Raw genomic sequence first — 16779 nt, forward strand, 5'->3', positions numbered from 1 at the left:
GTCTTAATTGGTGCTCGTTACTGCTGGCCTGCGGTAATAATCGCCCCTCCATTGATTATTACCAACTGCAAACTCTTGACCTCCTTCCCATGGCTAGGGGAGGATGTTGGCAGGACTTAGGCCAAAGTAGTGAATATCCAAAGCAAACTCCTAAGCTTGCAAAGGTTAAACACAAACACACCAGCGTCCCTGTGCAAACTAAACCCCATTCCTGCTGGATCGAGCCCATTAAAAAGTCGGCCAGACTGATTAACTGGGTCTCAGACTGTGGTATATCCATTGAAACCAATGGGTGCTCCCTTGTGGAGAATTAAAGGCACTTGCCTAAATATCGGTTTTACGCTAAAGCAATCCATTTGGCTTCAGCTGCTTGATACAAGCTTATGCCTGCTCTGCAGAACTGTGCTACCTTGAGTAGGAAGCAGTTAGCTAGTTTAAAATAGGCTCTTGCATATGGAGGGCAAGGTCACAACTCCCCGCCCCCATCTGCCTCACATAGATAATAGGTTAACATCCAAATACAGTTTGTATAAAATCCAGTACATACAAAATCCCAATTGTCTTGTTGATTCCCAGATAATAAGTGTGATATAAACACTGTTCAGGTATACATAAGTTATAGTACAACTCAATAGTAAGTCTCATTGAGTTCAGTTGGGCTTATTCCCATGTAAATAGGTATGACAATGTCGTCAGATATAATGCACATTTGCTCTGTTCAAACATTGTCACAGATAGATGCCCAACCCAACAGGAGCCTGTGGGCAGGGAGACAAAACCCCACTTCCATATAGAGAGTAGATGTTTGGGGACAACTGGCAAAATGAAAGCAAACATATTCACTTAGCAGACTTAGGAGAGACAATGTTTCCATCCTTGTAGGGATGTACCAGTCAGGGCTGAGCTGCCAAAGAGGATGTTTTTAACCCACCATTAGTTTGCATGTAAATATATAACCTTTCCCAACCACTGGAAGAAAACAGAAACAGTGTTCCACAACAGGGTTACTTTTAAGTAAGTCCAATTTACAATGGAACTTACATTAAAGTAAGTGTGCTCTGACAGTCTTCTTTGCAGATTTTGAATTAGTTCATACAATGCATACCAACATTGAGGCTGAGCCAGTCTGGGTCATCTCACATTTCTCAGCTCCTGATGTCTCACAGCTAAATGTAGCAGCTGGTCACCCTAATGTCCATGTTGTATGAGAATCCAGGTTTTAATTCAGGGTGTGTTTCCTTTTCGAAAGGAGGCACACAGAGACTGGTGTTTTTATGATATATGGTTTGTACTTCTTGCACAAAGCCTTTCTCTTTTGGTTTTCCTAATGGCTCATTACCTTCCTTTTGTCTTCCAAATGGTCCATAGGCGATTTCCTAGTCAGGGAACTGACTTGGCTTGTATATTTGTCTTGCTTAACTTCTAACCTCTACTGGACTCAGGAATTAGGGATGTCTAGCACCCACAAACTCATACCTACAATTACTGCCTCAGAGGGGCATTGAGGATATCTTTCGTCAAACCTTACACCTATCTGTCCTGTAGCTCACTCACACTTTACTGGGCAGTTACAGTGCTGAATATTTTGATTCATTGTATTGGATAAACATTCCCATTACAATACCTGTAAATTAATAAATAAATCTGCCAAGATGTGCTATTGCCACCATCTAAAGATGCTATTTTTATGCACTGATGTTTTGCAAAATTCTTGGAATGTGAGTGTATGTGGACACATTTGTTGAGGAGGCTTGCTAATCATTAATAATTTATCTTTTTTTAAAAAATCTGATTATTGTGTTGCTTTTCCTTCAAAATTTCATGTTTTTGTGTTTAAAAGTAACATTGAGGCAACAAAGATATCAGTTCTGGTTTACCTGTACTTTCTAAACTGTTTTTGGGGTTCAGGTTTAGTTAACTCCTTAGCTAATTTAGGAGTAAAGCCTATTGCACTTAGTGGAAGTTACTTTCAAGTAAACACAGAAAGGACTGGGCTGCACAACTAAGGAGATGTGAAGCTTCCATGAGTTCATGAGATTACGGTAGCTACACTGAAATCAAAGGGAGTTATTTCCAAATAAATGGATTATGGATTAAAATTCCAGTTGTGTATCACAGATGAAATTCCTGGAGAATCTTTTTCTTCCATTTACCATGGCCATCCTAACATGTTAAAAATTACTGGTAATTGCTGATACTTGCTGAGCGTTTGATATTTACAATAAACAGAGTCCGCCCCCCCCCCCCCCAATAAGCTTCAGCACTAAGATTTGGATCCCATTGTTTTAAAAAATGGATACATTGCAGGAATGACCGCTTATTATAGCTTCCTGTTTTTTTTAAAGTGCAACACGTGGTAACCTGTTCTTATGAACGCCTCTTCTCCCCATGTGATAGAACAATAAATGGGAAAGCTGTAGCCAGACTTCAAGCTTTATTTAGGGCTGGAGGGGAGGGAGTGTGTTAATAACTCTAGAGAAAAAGTAAGTGGTCCTATCTCCTTGCCTCTGAAGATGAAGAATGCATTGCCTGAATGGTTAGAACTTAAACGCTGGCGGACCTTGTGGCTGTGGGTGTGCATTGCCGCCTGCTCACAAGTAAAAAACCCCAGAAATAATTCTTCGGTCAATCGTATCCAGCATCGCCTGAGCTCCGCCAGTGCAGCTTTCTCCCGTTTGAAGCACAAATTGTTTGAGGATCGGGACATTCGAAGGGAAACCAAAATGCTTGTTTACAACTATCAGCCTTACTGTATGTTTGTGAAACATGAACCACTTATAAACGCCCTGTCCAACTCCTCGAAAGATTCCATCAACGGTGTCTCCAGAAATTATAAGAGGGAATTGAAAGAAGTGGTTGGGTGCAAATTTTTTTAGCTGCTCACTGAACGTCGTAAAAGACATTGTAATTAGCTGTACAATACAAGCTGTGAAAGGGCTTCATGCTGCAAACATGAACTGGTAGTTTTAGCCCCGTGTATTAAAAGAAAAACCCATTCTTTTGAGCAAGGCAGCCCTCAACCCTCGCAGAACTACATTCCCCATGATTCTTGAGGGCGGCGGAGACGAACCACTCCAACCCACCCACTTTCCAGACCGCTTAACCCCCCCCCCCAAACAGGAAATGGTACGGCCGCTTCCCTCGCAGGGCACCACCTCCTCTCGCCTGTGGCGCTGCAGTTCAGGAAGGAACGTCCGCGGGGCGACAGGACTGAACCAACTGGGAGGAGGAGGAGCAAACGCGCGCCATTTCCACATCTGCGCTTGCGTCGCTGAGACTTGGCGGCAGATTTCGTATTTCGAGGAAGTGGCGCTGCTGCTGCTGAGGCGCAGCTATGGAGACCGGTCAGTCTTTCGACTCCCTTCTGGGGTGACGTGGCTCGCGGCAGTTTATCTCCTTTCCGTGGCGAATATGCGCTTTCTGTGCTCGTCTTTCCGCCGGCTGCCTGCCCCTGAGGCGGTTGTCGCCCTCCTTGCTCTCCTCCTTCCACCCCCTGAAAAAAGCCCTTAGACAAGCGGGGACGAAGTCTGAGGAAGGGCGACGTTTGAGGTCCAGTGAAGGGCCACCTTTTCATATATGGTTGCTGTATATTCGCTCCCAAGGGATTTGGACGCTTGTGGGGTTTTGTGCATCGGGTGCCATGTACTTTGGCCAGACTTGGGTAGGCAGCAAAATGTCTGGGGCTGGACCTGGGTCGAGGACATGGGCGTGGTTAAGGGGGGGCAGGAAAGGCAATTGCACCCCCCCTTAGAGCCACCAAAATTATTGACGTACTCAATTGAGGGTCTGCTCCCCCCCCCCCGCAGATGCCTGCCCCCCTAACGAAAGCTCGCTCCTCATAATGTCCTCCTTTAGGGGGGTGTTTTAACGCGGGATCTCCCTCCCAAAATAAGCTCAAGAACTTTAGGTGGCTGTCTCCTTTAAAAAGCCCATGGTCCAGGGGGATTTACTTAAGAAAGTAGGAACGGGCATTGTACTGACTATTGATACATCCAGCTCAGTGTTGTTCACACTGACTGGCAGCAGCTCCCCAGGGGGACATTTCCAGTCCTACCAGCAAATGCCAGGGACAGAACCCTCTGCATACGAAACAGTTGTTCTGCCACTGCATCACCACTGGGAGGGAGGGTCAAAGACAGTCGCTCTTGGGCAGTTTGTTTTTGGCTGCACCCACCCATGCAATTTGGTTGTTAAGTACAATCCTAAACATGCTTACTCAGAAGTTCTACTGAACTAATTGAGGCACGTGTTCTCGAAGCTACCAGCATGAGTTTGACCAAACTGCGGGAGGCAGTGGAAGACAGGAGTTCCTGGCGTGCTCTGGTCCATGGGGTCACAAAGAGTCGGACACGACTAAACGACTAAACAACAATTCTTACCGTATTTTTCGCCCTATAGGATGCACCGGCCCATAGGATGCACCTAGATTTTTTGGGGGGGGGAATAAAGGGGAAAAATTATTTTCCCCCCCCAGCCCCCAGAACGGGAGCCAGAGCGATGCCGAAGCTGCGGGCAGCTTCAGCATCGCTCTGGGAGCTTGCGCGGCTGGGGGAGGGGGAAGCCCAAGCTTCCCCAGACCCCAGAACGGGAGCCAGAGCGATGCCAAAGCTTTGTGCAGTTTCGGCATCGCTCTGGGAGCTTGCGGCTGGGGGAGGGGGAAGCCCTCCGCCAGCCTCCAAACCACGTCAGGAGACAGCGGGATGGCGCGCTGCGCCTCCCCGCTGTCCCCCCAGCTTGCGGGGCTGGCGCTGGGGAGAAGCAGGCTTCTCCCCGCCGCCAGCCTCCAAAGGACGTCGGAAGACAGCGGGATTGTGGGACTGGCGGCGGGGCTCTCCAGGCTTCAGCAAAAGCCTGCATTCGCCCCATAGGATGCACACACATTTCCCCTTCATTTTTGGAGGGGGGGAAGTGCGTCCTATAGGGCGAAAAATACGGTACTTGTGAGCTCTACAAAAGTGTGTAATTTTTTTTGGATAAGGGTAGGGTACTTCCAGGTAAATGTATGTGTGCTGTTAGACCCTTGGACAGTGTGATGAAACGTATTTTGGAAATTAGTCCAACTTTAGCCTTTAACGTTTTAAGAGGAGGAAGCCCCAGCTCGTTGACCATTTTAGTTGCCCTATTTTAGTTCTATATACTGTATCCTTTTCAGTTTCAACAGCCAATTGGGATCTTATTAATTTATATGTTTGGGATTTGTCCCAATGTGCATAAATTTACACTTGCATTGAATCTTCCTTGGGCATTCTGTTGCCAGTTTGCCCAGTTTCAAGGTGTGCTTTTTAAGAATTCTTAATAGTTTGCTGTCATCCTCAAGTTTGACTGCTTTACTTCTTTTCCATAACTCCTGATAATTTATGAATGAATTAAACAGTCGCAATACATTCTTGTGAGATCACTGCTTACTGCCTTCCATTGTGAAAATACCTATCCTCTACTTCTTGTATGTCTTTTATCAGAGGATCTTCAGAGAGACCCTTGTTCCACAAGGATCTGCTGTATGTTAACAATTGTTTTAATACAGTGGTACCTCGGGTTAAGAACTTAATTTCTTCTGGAGGTCCGTTCTTAACCTGAGGTACCACTTTAGCTAATGGGGCCTCCCACCACCGCGCAATTTCTGTTCTCATCCTGAAGCAAAGTTCTTAACCTGAGGTACTATTTCTGGGTTAGCAGAGTCTGTAACCTGAAACGTCTGTAACCTGAAGTGTATTGCTGCATGCCAGTTATCAGGCTGATGTGCCTTTGTGTAATTTTTGGCTTCCCCTCCCTAACTGTTGTTGGAAAACTGATGAATTCCACTGAGTCCTAGTCAAGTATCGAATTTTAGATGTGACAATTAACACAATTCTTCGTTGCTTCTATGTACACTAAATTTGTTTTAGAAGCCTTTTATGTAATCAGTGGTTCACGTGTGGACATGCTAAGGTTACTCATTTTCCACAAATGCATAGGAACAGTTTTTCGTATTTGAAATAATGTAACATAACTTCCAGACAATTTGTTTCAAATATATTCTTGCTGAGCAAGGATAAACATGGCTTCTGCAAAGAGAAATTTTGTTTCCCTGTCTTTTTTTTTTTAATGTACCATTGCTTGACATTACAGTATTAACCAGACGTTGTGCAGTTCAACTTTAGAAACTTGAGACAGTCCCACAAAGAATCCTGATTAAAAAAATTAAAATGCAGGAATAATATTTATTCCTATAGTACTGTAAAACAGACTTCTAATACTGTATAACACTTTGATTGAAATCAAATGTGTTTTACTGTAGCATGATCAGATTTGTTCCTATGCACTTTTTTCTAATGTGAAAGGATTATGGTAGTCAAACCCAAATTGTAGCCACTGTGCTTTTCTCTTGGTCCCCTTGCTGCTGCACTATGAAGACCTAAGCCATGGTTTAGTTTGGCATTAAGTCTGTCCCTGGGCTCACGGCTTGTCTTGCTCCGGACAAATCATGAGCTGTAGCCAAGGTTTGTGCTTGGCTTCCTACTCATCATTATTTGTCTAGGGAAGGCAAACTACAACCCTGGATTGGGATGTACGCTTAGCCAGACCGTATCTTAGGTCTGGGTAGCTGAGCAGCAGGACTGTGGAAGGAGTTAACTGAGCACAATTTCTGCTGCTACGTACCCACATAGTCCACACTTAAAATGTGCTTGGCTGAAGATTAAATGCCCCTTATCTGGACAACATTTCTTCCTCCCATAAAGTCAGATCTGTGACTGCAAATTGAAGTAGCTACAAAATATTTAGCATTACAGTGGTACCAAACACTTCGGGTTACAGACTCCGCTAGCCCAGAAGTAGTACCTCTGGTTAAGAACCTGAATGCCAATTTTCTTGTTTTAATTCAACCTAGTCTTTTTAGGTGATATATATATATAGTGGAACTGATGCCAATCAAAAAGTTGAGCAATACATAAATATTTTTATTGCAAACTCTGCATTGGTTGTGTGTTATCAGATAATACTTGAAGCCAAACACAAAGAACTAGAATGCATTGCAAATATGATACAGATTTTGAGAATATTGTAATATTATTTTGCAGGTTCATTTAACAACACCAGTGATGTTATGGATAAGAAAAATGTTACTACATCTCCAAAGAAGCCATCTTTCTTTGAAATATTCAAAGCGCAACGTAGTGAATCAGGTACCTTGGGCATTTATTATGGTGCTGTGAACAACTCTTTTCAATGTTATGGGCTTGATTAGAGCTTTTCCCGCAACAGCAGCACAAGTAGAAGGCTGCTCATGCAACCAATCTTTCCCCATCTCTTAACCCCTCACCCCAAAAGGACTTACTGAATACTGTAATTGTGCCATGTGGGGCTACAGGGGAGTGAGGATTTGAGTATGAAGGAATTCTCTTTCAATCTAGGTTGCATGTTAAATTTTGAGCTAGTAGACCCCTGTCTTTCCACCTGATCAGCAGCTGGAATAAGTAGGGGGTTTGCTTCTTCAACTTCTCCTGCCTGCCTTTGTCCTGTCCTGGCTACTTTATGCTGACAGAATCTTGGGTAAGACATGTGAGAAGCCAAAATTTCACAGGATTGTGTTGGCAGGCCTGAGATTGTTGGGAGAGGCTATTTTCCTGCAAAGTGGGTGTCGAGAATTGGTTGTATAATACTGTCTCAGGCTGTACCTCCATTTTTTTGACACGTTCAAAATAATGGTATATGGTCATTCCATAGTTACTTTTTCTTACAAGTGGGGCACGGTATCCTGCATAATATATTCCTTTTCTTAGATTTAGGACCCATAAGTATCAACTGGTTTGAAGAACTCAGTTCAGAAGCTCCACTGTACAACTCTAAAAGACCAGAAGAACCTGAACATAAAACTAGTGACCTGGACCAAAGTAATTTTAAAACACCACAGAGGAAGCTGCCAGCAAAAAACCAATTTGCATCAACTCCAATGATATTTAACGAACCAAATAAATCTGTGCCATTTGTTTCTCCTATACAAGAATTGGGTCAGAGCAAAGCAGAAGCAGGTGAGAATTTTTAAATGAAAGATATAGAAATGTGAAGACTTGGATTTATTGTTATAATATGGTAATGTCCACTCTTTTGTCCCCTCCACCAAATAAGTAAGCTGTTTTAAAAATATTTTGTTCACTGCTTAGAACTTTGAAAATAGTGGCTTATAAATATTCAATTGGTTGTTTTCATGTGATGATGGCTAACATTATCACACTTAATGTTTTTCAGTGCTAAATGGAAGTTTTCTGCATACACCCAAGATTTTTGAGGTACTTCCCTTTTTTCTCCGATTTTCTAGCTGTTGAAATGAAGTTACTTCAGGTGTTGTTGTTTTTTACAAAAAAGAACAATTTTTATATATTTTAGGTTCAGACACCAAAATCTGTTTTTGAAAGCTTAGGAGCAGAAGCTGACCCCGAGATGACTTGGTCAAGTTCATTAGCAACGCCTCCTACACTTTCTCCAACAATCATAATAGGTAATGATAGCAATGTGACTATGTCAAAAATACTTTGCTATTTAATTTCCCTCATATTAAATGCTGTGCTAGGGAACTGAGTTTTTATGTTAAGATCATATCAGTGAACTCTAATGAGCTGCACAATTGATTACAAATTATTTATATTTGATATTTCAGCTAGAGGAAATGATTCGGCTTCTGGAACAAAGCAGCATAATGAAAGAATTGAGTTGGTGAGTGGCTTTAAGGGTTAGAATATGTCAAAACAGGCAACTTTTGGAATAACCTTCATGTCCACAGCTAATTTGTAATTTATATATGTTAATATCCCCTTTTTGTGTTGAGGTCATGCATAGTCTCATCTCCAAATACGGTAGAAGTCCCAAGACAGATAGTAGGCATGTGCAGTCCGCATCAGGAACAGAAGATCTGTGTGCAGAAACTGACAGCAAAATCCACAGTGAGCATTGCTTACTAATTTTTACTGTTTAATAACTATTTGTATTTTATTATTTGGGTAGTTCTAGAATATGTCTACCCATTTAACTATATCGTACCTAGTGCAGACAGCAACAACTATGACAACTCACTAAAATAAAAATCCACTAAAACTTAATAGAAATACCTTTGCGTGCTTATCACATATATTATTCAATAAAGAATAAAAATAACAAAATTAAAGGTTCCGTTCTTTCCACCCAGTGCTGATGGATGAGGGAAGATAAGAATGGCGTGTAGGTGCCTCTCCACTCATACGAAGGGTTTGTACTATCCCAATGAAATGTTATTGTTTACTGCTTTTTCAAATTCCCCCAAGTTTCAAAAGCAGTTTGTAAACTGCAATAAGGGACTACTGTTTGAGAAAAATAAGTCTAAACTCCCACTGTGTTCACAGAAATAATTTTGCAGTTCTTTGGATCGTAGGGTGTATGTATAAAAAGGTAAAGGTACCCCTGCCCGTACGGGCCAGTCTTGACAGACTCCAGGGTTGTGCGCCCATCTCACTCAAGAGGCCGGGGGTCAGCGCTGTCCGGAGACACTTCCGGGTCACGTGGCCAGCGTGACATCGCTGCTCTGGCGAGCCAGAGCCGCACACGGAACGCCGTTTACCTTCCCGCTAGTATGCGGTCCCTATTTATCTACTTGCACCCGGGGGTGCTTTCGAACTGCTAGGTTGGCAGGCGCTGTGACCGAACAACGGGAGCGCACCCCGCCACGGGGATTCGAACCGCTGACCTTTCGATCGGCAAGCCCTAGGCGCTGAGGCTTTTACCCACAGCGCCACCCGCGTCCCGGGTGTATGTATATGTGTGTTTAATATACACACATGCACATCTGCACTAATCCAGTTCTAACACTGCTTCAAAATAAATCATTTGATACATATATTGGAATGTGTGTTATAAATGAAATGTGAAATTAGAGTCCTTCATAAAATAATGCTTTCTCATGTTCATGGTTTTTTATTTACAGATTTTGAAAGGTTATTAGCTGGATCCTTTGGTAAGAACATATTTCCCAGTAAATTAGGAGAAGATTATATGCTACCAAATGTACCAATGGATGAAGACACGTATGATGGAACAGAGAATGATCTTTCTGTATGCCTTGCAAGCAGCAAAGCCTTTCTAAGAAAACCACAAAGAGTCAAGGAAAGTAAGACATGTTCTGATAAAGCAAAACGTGAATATCAAGAAACTGATGAAGACAAAATTATAACAAAATATGGAAATTCCGCCAAATGTCACCTGCAGACTATTCCAAATAATGGAATGCAAAAGCACTCTGTGAATCAGAATAGCATACCGAAAGAAGAGGAAATACCATCATCTTTGCATTGCTCATGGTCTCAGCTGGACTTATCTGGACTTGACATAACACAGCTTGAAAAAACATCCTCACACTGTTCTGATTCATCTCCTATATCACATATCAAGAAGTGTTCTGAAGATAGGCAACTATCTGTTAGCAAAGAGTGTGCTAGTACTGAAATGCTAGAATCGTGTATTCAAACCACATCATGCCTAATAAAAGGTAACAAGCTGCTAAACACCAGTTCTCTGGAAATAATACCATTGCCTGTTGCGATTATGAGCAATAAGAGCCCAACGCTGGTGAAAGATTGTGAGGCTGAGCTGGCATCTGTCATAAATGTTTCAGACAGTAGTTCCTTCATAATGGAAAACACAACTTTTACAGAAGCTGATAATAGTTGCTGTAATTACTCAAGAGAAAATGGAAAAAAGAACTATGATCCTCTAGGTAGTGTTTCTACCCAAACTGCTGGTGATGTTAGTGGACTTACAAGGGCGGAGTTGAAAAGTATGACCTCACTTTCTCGTTTGAAAAAACGACCTAAAAAATTTATGTATACAATAAATAATACCCCAGTTCACCAGGAAGAAGGAACCACAAAGAGAGATAGCTCCTCTGCTTACCTTGTGCCAACTTGTGCAGATTTAAAATCTTACGACTCTGAAATTTCTGCAACAGCCATAAGAAATGAAGGTAGATTTGCATTTTTTCACCCTGGGGTTTTTAAAAAATCAAAATATTAAACCTCCTTTCCTGTACTTACTATAACTATGTTTTTGCTATGAACTAGACAGTCATGTTCACTGCATTGAAAAGGCCCACTAAATTAATATATTTGCATATGTGGATTATATATTGCTGAAGTTAATTGTTTACCATGGCAAGTATATGGGATTCTCACATAAGTGGTGACAAATGCTGCATGAAAAGAACATGAGTGGGGTAGAGACACATGCTGAGGGAAGACAGTCTTACAATTTGAGAGGCTTCAGTGGGAAAAAAGAAGCAGGTTGGAGATCATGATGATTTGCAGCTGTAGCCTAAAGCAGCTCCCTTTTTTCTCTGGACATTCCATTGCAAGGCCACGTGGCTGCAAGTTTAAAGTTAACTTCCATAATTAGTATTGACTCCTTTATTATCATTTATTGAAAAAAATTGTTTTTGTTATATCATCAGGTCTTTGGGCTTGCTTTCTTGAAGTGGCCTCGTAGTCAGAAAGTAAAAGTGTGCATTTTGTTCAGCAATCACAGCTGATAAAAAAACAGGTTAAATAAACTGCTTAAGCAGCCATTTTGTTGGTAATTTATTATGTCAAAAGTTAGAGTTGTTTAAAAAAGGGGGGGAAATTAAATGTCTCAAATGCATAGAAAAAGTATTTAGTAATTCCTCCGATAACAGCAATATTGAATGCAAAAGCACAAAGTATTAGCTGCAGCATACTTCATCGTGGTTACGAGACATTCTGAAAATTGATTTAGTACACTAGACTAAACAAAAGCTGGTGAGAGAGAGAATTTTTTAAAAAATATAATGGTACCATTCCAACTAACATTACTATCATGGTTCAATTTCTTACAGAACAAAAGGAAGACATTATACATGCTAACAAACACGTACTTGAAGAGAAACAGCAAGTAGAGTCTGATAAAAACTGCATTCTTAGTAACATTTCCCATGAAGCTCCACTCAATTACACAGAACGTAATTTTACAGATCAGTTGTCAATACTTCAACAGACAGACAACAGAAAAGGAACAATTATGCCTTCTAGTAATATATCTGCTAATCATGAAACAGAGTCAAGTGAAAGCATGTCCCATTCAGTTGGTCACAAGATAAATTTACAAAGAGAGAATGGTGAAAGATGTGTCAGTCTTAGATGTTTCAGTTCATTGCAAGAAGCGGTGATGGAGGAATCTACATTGGGAATGCATGCATCAAAAACTGGAAACCAACATGCAATCTTGGAATCAGCTACACAAAAGTTTTTGGCAAGTGGCACTCAGGTGGCTGAGCTTGGGTCTCAATCAAAGGAAACGCCAAAACCTACTGTAGATGAATCTTTTAAGCTTATAGCATTGGAGAAAAAGTTAGACCCAAGCCAGCATCTACAAGTAGACTTAGCAGGAAATGCTGAAGCCAGTGAGCAGAGCTGGTTAGGAGGTATAAGTCATAGCAGAACTGAAAAGTTGGGTGGCTTCAGAACAGCATCCAATAAACAGATAGCACTGTTTGATTGCAACATTAGAAAAGGCAAGTTATTGTTCAAAGACATAGAAGATAAATTTATTGAAGATTTTCCTAGCGAAGGAATGCAAAATATTTCAAATGAAAATGCACAGAGAAGTGTTGAGATATCTTCACTTGGAATGAACAAACTGACTGAAAATTCATCTAATTTTTCACACGTTTCTGATCTGCTCGGTATTCAGATGAATGGTGCCCAAATTATTTTTCCCAGGTGTGCCAATTCTGCTTTCCAGAATGTGCTGAGTAATCAACATCCTGAAGGAAAACTAAATTTAACAGCAAGCCAAGAAGCTGAAGTTACTGAAATTTCTAATATACTAGAAGAAACAGGTAGTCAGTTTGAATTTACACAGTTCAAAAAGCATAAGATGGTGGCATTCAATAATGCTGATGAGATGTCTGGAAGCTTTGATAAAAATGATATATGTGCTGAAGTTTGCAAAGAAAATGATTTTGAGAAAAGCTCTGAAGAAAAGGTTCAAAGAGACCATGATCTGTCTCCCAATAAACATATAGGCACAGCTGAGAAATCTAAGATACAGATACAAAGTAGTGAAGAAGTTACATCCATTAATTCAAGCACAAAACAGAACAATATTTTTGTCCCAATTGTTTCAGCACCATCACAATTAAATTTGTCTGATCTGGGGAGCTGTAGTGCAGCTGGGGGCAAAGAGATGAGCTTATATGTTGATGCTATAAAGAAAGCTACAAAATTAGTCGGCGATCTGGATGGAGTGAATGAAATGCTTAGCCCTCACCAAAAAATATTGCTGCGCGATTGTTCAAATGGGTGCAACAATAGCTGGAGTAATCCCAACTGCATGAAAGAGAGAGAGATTGATTGGCATCAGAGGGTCAAAGAAGTAAATGCTGAATATTTGATGAAAAAGAATACAAAAGATACAATTAAATTTGTTAAAGAAAATATAGAAAGTAAGTCAAAAATTGTAAATTATAATGAAGGCAGTGTTCAGATTTCTAGTACTACAGAAGTTAACCTAAAAATTATTAAAAAATACTCTGTCTGTATGACAGGAAATGAACGGTCTTCCTTTGAAAATAATCAAAGTGTATTAGTCTCACATCACTTTGTAAACTGTGAAGAAACTCAGTGTAATTATAATTTGCAAGAAGCTTTGTCAGATCTAACATGTTTAGCTGAAGTTGCTAAGACTGAAAAAAGATCCACCTTTGCATTGAATAATGCATATGGAAAAGAAAACTGTAATTTAAATCAAGAGGAGGAAAATGTGAGCAATCTAGAAAGTGGTTTTCTACAGAGATTTCACACTGTTGCTGATGGGAACATATTTGCAGGAAAAAGTAAAAAGCTTCATTTGTTGGCTGCCTCTTGTACAAGAGAAGAACTAGAGACTATGCCAACTTCCAGTGGGAAGACAAGCCCTAAAAGCAAAAAGGGAGATGTCAGTTCTGTAAACGAGAATATTAACTTCAGTGAAACTGAAAGGTCCAACCATCAAGAAATCTCTGAAATCAGAAAAGAGAAGCAGATTACTGCAATGGGTTTTCATACAGCTAGTGGTAAGCAAATTACAATTGCTAATGAATCATTAGCTAAAGCAAAGCATCTTCTTTCAGAAGATGAAACAGTTTTTCCAGAAATGGAGGAAGAGGTTAGTAATTTTATCAAGCCTATAATTCAGGAGAAAAGAAATGAGAAAATTACCAAAGTTAGCAAGGAATTTGAAGAAGGAAATGAAAAACATGAATATCTGTATCCTGAAGGTAACTTTGAAGATCTTCCAGATTTGTCCTCAAACACTATTAAGAAGACTGAGGATCTTGACACTATTAAAGAACTTTCTTCGGCGATGAATGCATCTGAATCAGATTTAGTATCTCATACTAGAGGGGAGAAAGTGAATGAAGGCTTGTTGACAAAGAATAATCTGGCATGTACAAAAAGCAAAAATATTTCAAAAATTGAATTTATTGACTCTGCTATTGATCAGCATTTGCCTGTTGAAGGGTCAGATATTAGTGCAATGCAAAGTTTTCAGGACTTGTCATCTAGAAATACTGGCAATAATAAAAGCCTTGATTCCTCAAACTTAATTTGCAGTATCACTTCAAAGGCTAGTATCTCTGATTTAAAGAGTGAACATTCTTTGCTCAACCAATTACCAGATGAATGTCATAAGAAAAATTATGTGTCAGAGAATTTAACTTGTATTTCTCAAGAAGTAGCACCATCAAAAAATGTGTTTGCTGAAAATAATGTTCACCCTTATGATGAAACTTGTAAAAATGAGAGTAGCATGATACAAAAATGTGACTTAAGATTGTTCAGTACCAACGTCTTGCAGAAATATTCAGCCAGTGAAGCATCAGCTTCGACTTCAAAACATCAGAAGGCTAAGCCAGTTGCATTCAATACAGCAAGTGGTAAAGCTGTTGAAGTTTCTCAGGAAGCATTAAAAAAAGCCAGGCAAGTGCTTCATGAAGACTGCTATAAATCTGTAAAAGAGAACATGGAATCTCAACCTAAAACAAACAAACAGGACCTTTTAGAAAGCTGTTCTGATACCTGTGGCACTGGAGTGTGCATCGATTCTAATAACTACTCATCTGCAGAGAACAATCCAGTGGAAAATATAATTGCACCTCAGTTTTCTCGAGCCAAAGAGTGCTGTGCAGATGAGCACACATTAAAGTATACTGAATCTACGACTTTGAACACTCACCCTGAGTTATGCTTTCAAATGGATAATAAGCAGTCTGATACATGGACTCCCAACAAACAGAAGTGTATCAAGTCAGATTTTATTACTGATAACTCTGGGTTTTTTAGCACAGCTAGTGGAAAACCTGTCCAGTTATCTGAAGAGTCATTAAAGAAAGCAAGACTGTTTTTTTCTGAAATGGAAAATAATTCATCAGATCACCCCAGTCATGTCTCTAACTGTGATTATAGTTATGGTGAAGTATCTTCTCCTGGGAGCAAAGAAGCTCCAAAGAAAGACACAATGCTTGCATCTCAAGGGAAAAGATTTTCAAATACTGAAGCGAATGCAAATATTCCCTGTGGCTTTGCCACAGCAAGTGGAAAACAAGTACAAATTTCTCAAAAGGCTATCCAGAAAGTTATGGGTCTCTTAAAAGAATTTGATGATGTTAGTAGTAATAGTTTTTCTGATGCTCAACGGAGTGTGGGGCAAGGTCCTATAAAAGTTCTTGCTACAGAGGCCATAGAGCAGGATGAAGTTATTTCAGAGTCTAAACCACAAAAGAAATATAAAGCACTTCATTCAGCCACAAGTACACCTAATGGAAATAAGATTATAAAAAACCCATTGAGTATTAAAATACCTGTGTGCAAGTCTGATACTAAGAAGCAAAAAGAAATATCTGAGTTAGAAGAAAACTTCACATGTTCAAAAGAAATTGAAGTGCCGTGCCGGAGTAGAAGCAAAACTAAATGTGCAGCAAATTGTGGTACTGCAACAGAAGGAAATCTGGATCCTCAGTGTCGTCATTATGCACAAACTCCGGAAAATTACTTGGAAATAGAAGCTACAGAAAGTGCCAAAGCTTTCATGGAAGATGATGAACTTCCTGATGCAGAAGTACAGAAAAATAAAAATTCCATATTGAGTTTTGAGAAACCTAATAATTTTCTGTCATATACAAGAACTGGAAAAAGGCACATGAAAGAAGAAAACACTTTTGGTAGGTGGCTGTTTTGTTTTTTCAAAAAACTGTTCCTGTACATTTACTGAGTTGCACTGCAATTGATCTCAGTTTGAATGAATTAGAATGAATTGGAGGGGAACAGTAAAATAATTAGCAGGGAGCGAGACATCTTAGAAAATCCATGGTCTCGGTCTCAGATTTGCCAAGATATTGGCAGCATTGGCGTGTCACTGCAAGCCACAGTTAATGGGCTGCAATGAATGCAGTTTGCTCCTGCTTTGCTGCTTCCTGATAGTGAGTGGCAGCAACCTACTGTGATCCTTGATTTAGCATTAAATCTAAACTGGGATTGTGTTTGATTTGATTCCAGGCCCGAGCATTAAGCCAACACCATATCTTGGCTTTAGAGTGTGGCTTGTTCAGAGTGAAACAAACCATGATTCTTGGTTTTGATGTAAGTAGTGCTAAATCAAAGATCATTGAGAGTTGCTCCTGCTCACTGGTGGACAGAAGTGGGAGTAATATGCATGGTCATAGTAAACCATTAACAATGAGTTAAAGTGCACCCAGTTAGAATACAGTGGTGCCTCGCAAGACGA

The 16779-nt window shown here is 40.4% G+C and overlaps 1 protein-coding gene across 1 annotated transcript in view; it reads left to right on the forward strand.

The window, feature by feature from the left end:
• The first annotated feature begins 3160 nt into the window (after positions 1-3160).
• Positions 3161-16779, forward strand: part of BRCA2 (BRCA2 DNA repair associated) — a 30313-nt gene continuing 16694 nt past the window's right edge. Inside the window, exons 1-9 of the mRNA XM_028726472.2 lie at positions 3161-3344; positions 7059-7163; positions 7761-8009; positions 8227-8267; positions 8365-8476; positions 8636-8691; positions 8804-8918; positions 9932-10966; positions 11852-16216. Of these exons, the coding sequence (XP_028582305.2) occupies positions 3335-3344; positions 7059-7163; positions 7761-8009; positions 8227-8267; positions 8365-8476; positions 8636-8691; positions 8804-8918; positions 9932-10966; positions 11852-16216 (6088 nt within the window). The 5' untranslated portion in view covers positions 3161-3334. The remainder of the gene's footprint in view (positions 3345-7058; positions 7164-7760; positions 8010-8226; positions 8268-8364; positions 8477-8635; positions 8692-8803; positions 8919-9931; positions 10967-11851; positions 16217-16779) is intronic.

The sequence above is a fragment of the Podarcis muralis genome, chromosome 4 (genome assembly GCF_964188315.1).
Source record: "Podarcis muralis chromosome 4, rPodMur119.hap1.1, whole genome shotgun sequence".
In the NCBI taxonomy this organism is placed as follows: Eukaryota; Metazoa; Chordata; class Lepidosauria; order Squamata; family Lacertidae; genus Podarcis; species Podarcis muralis.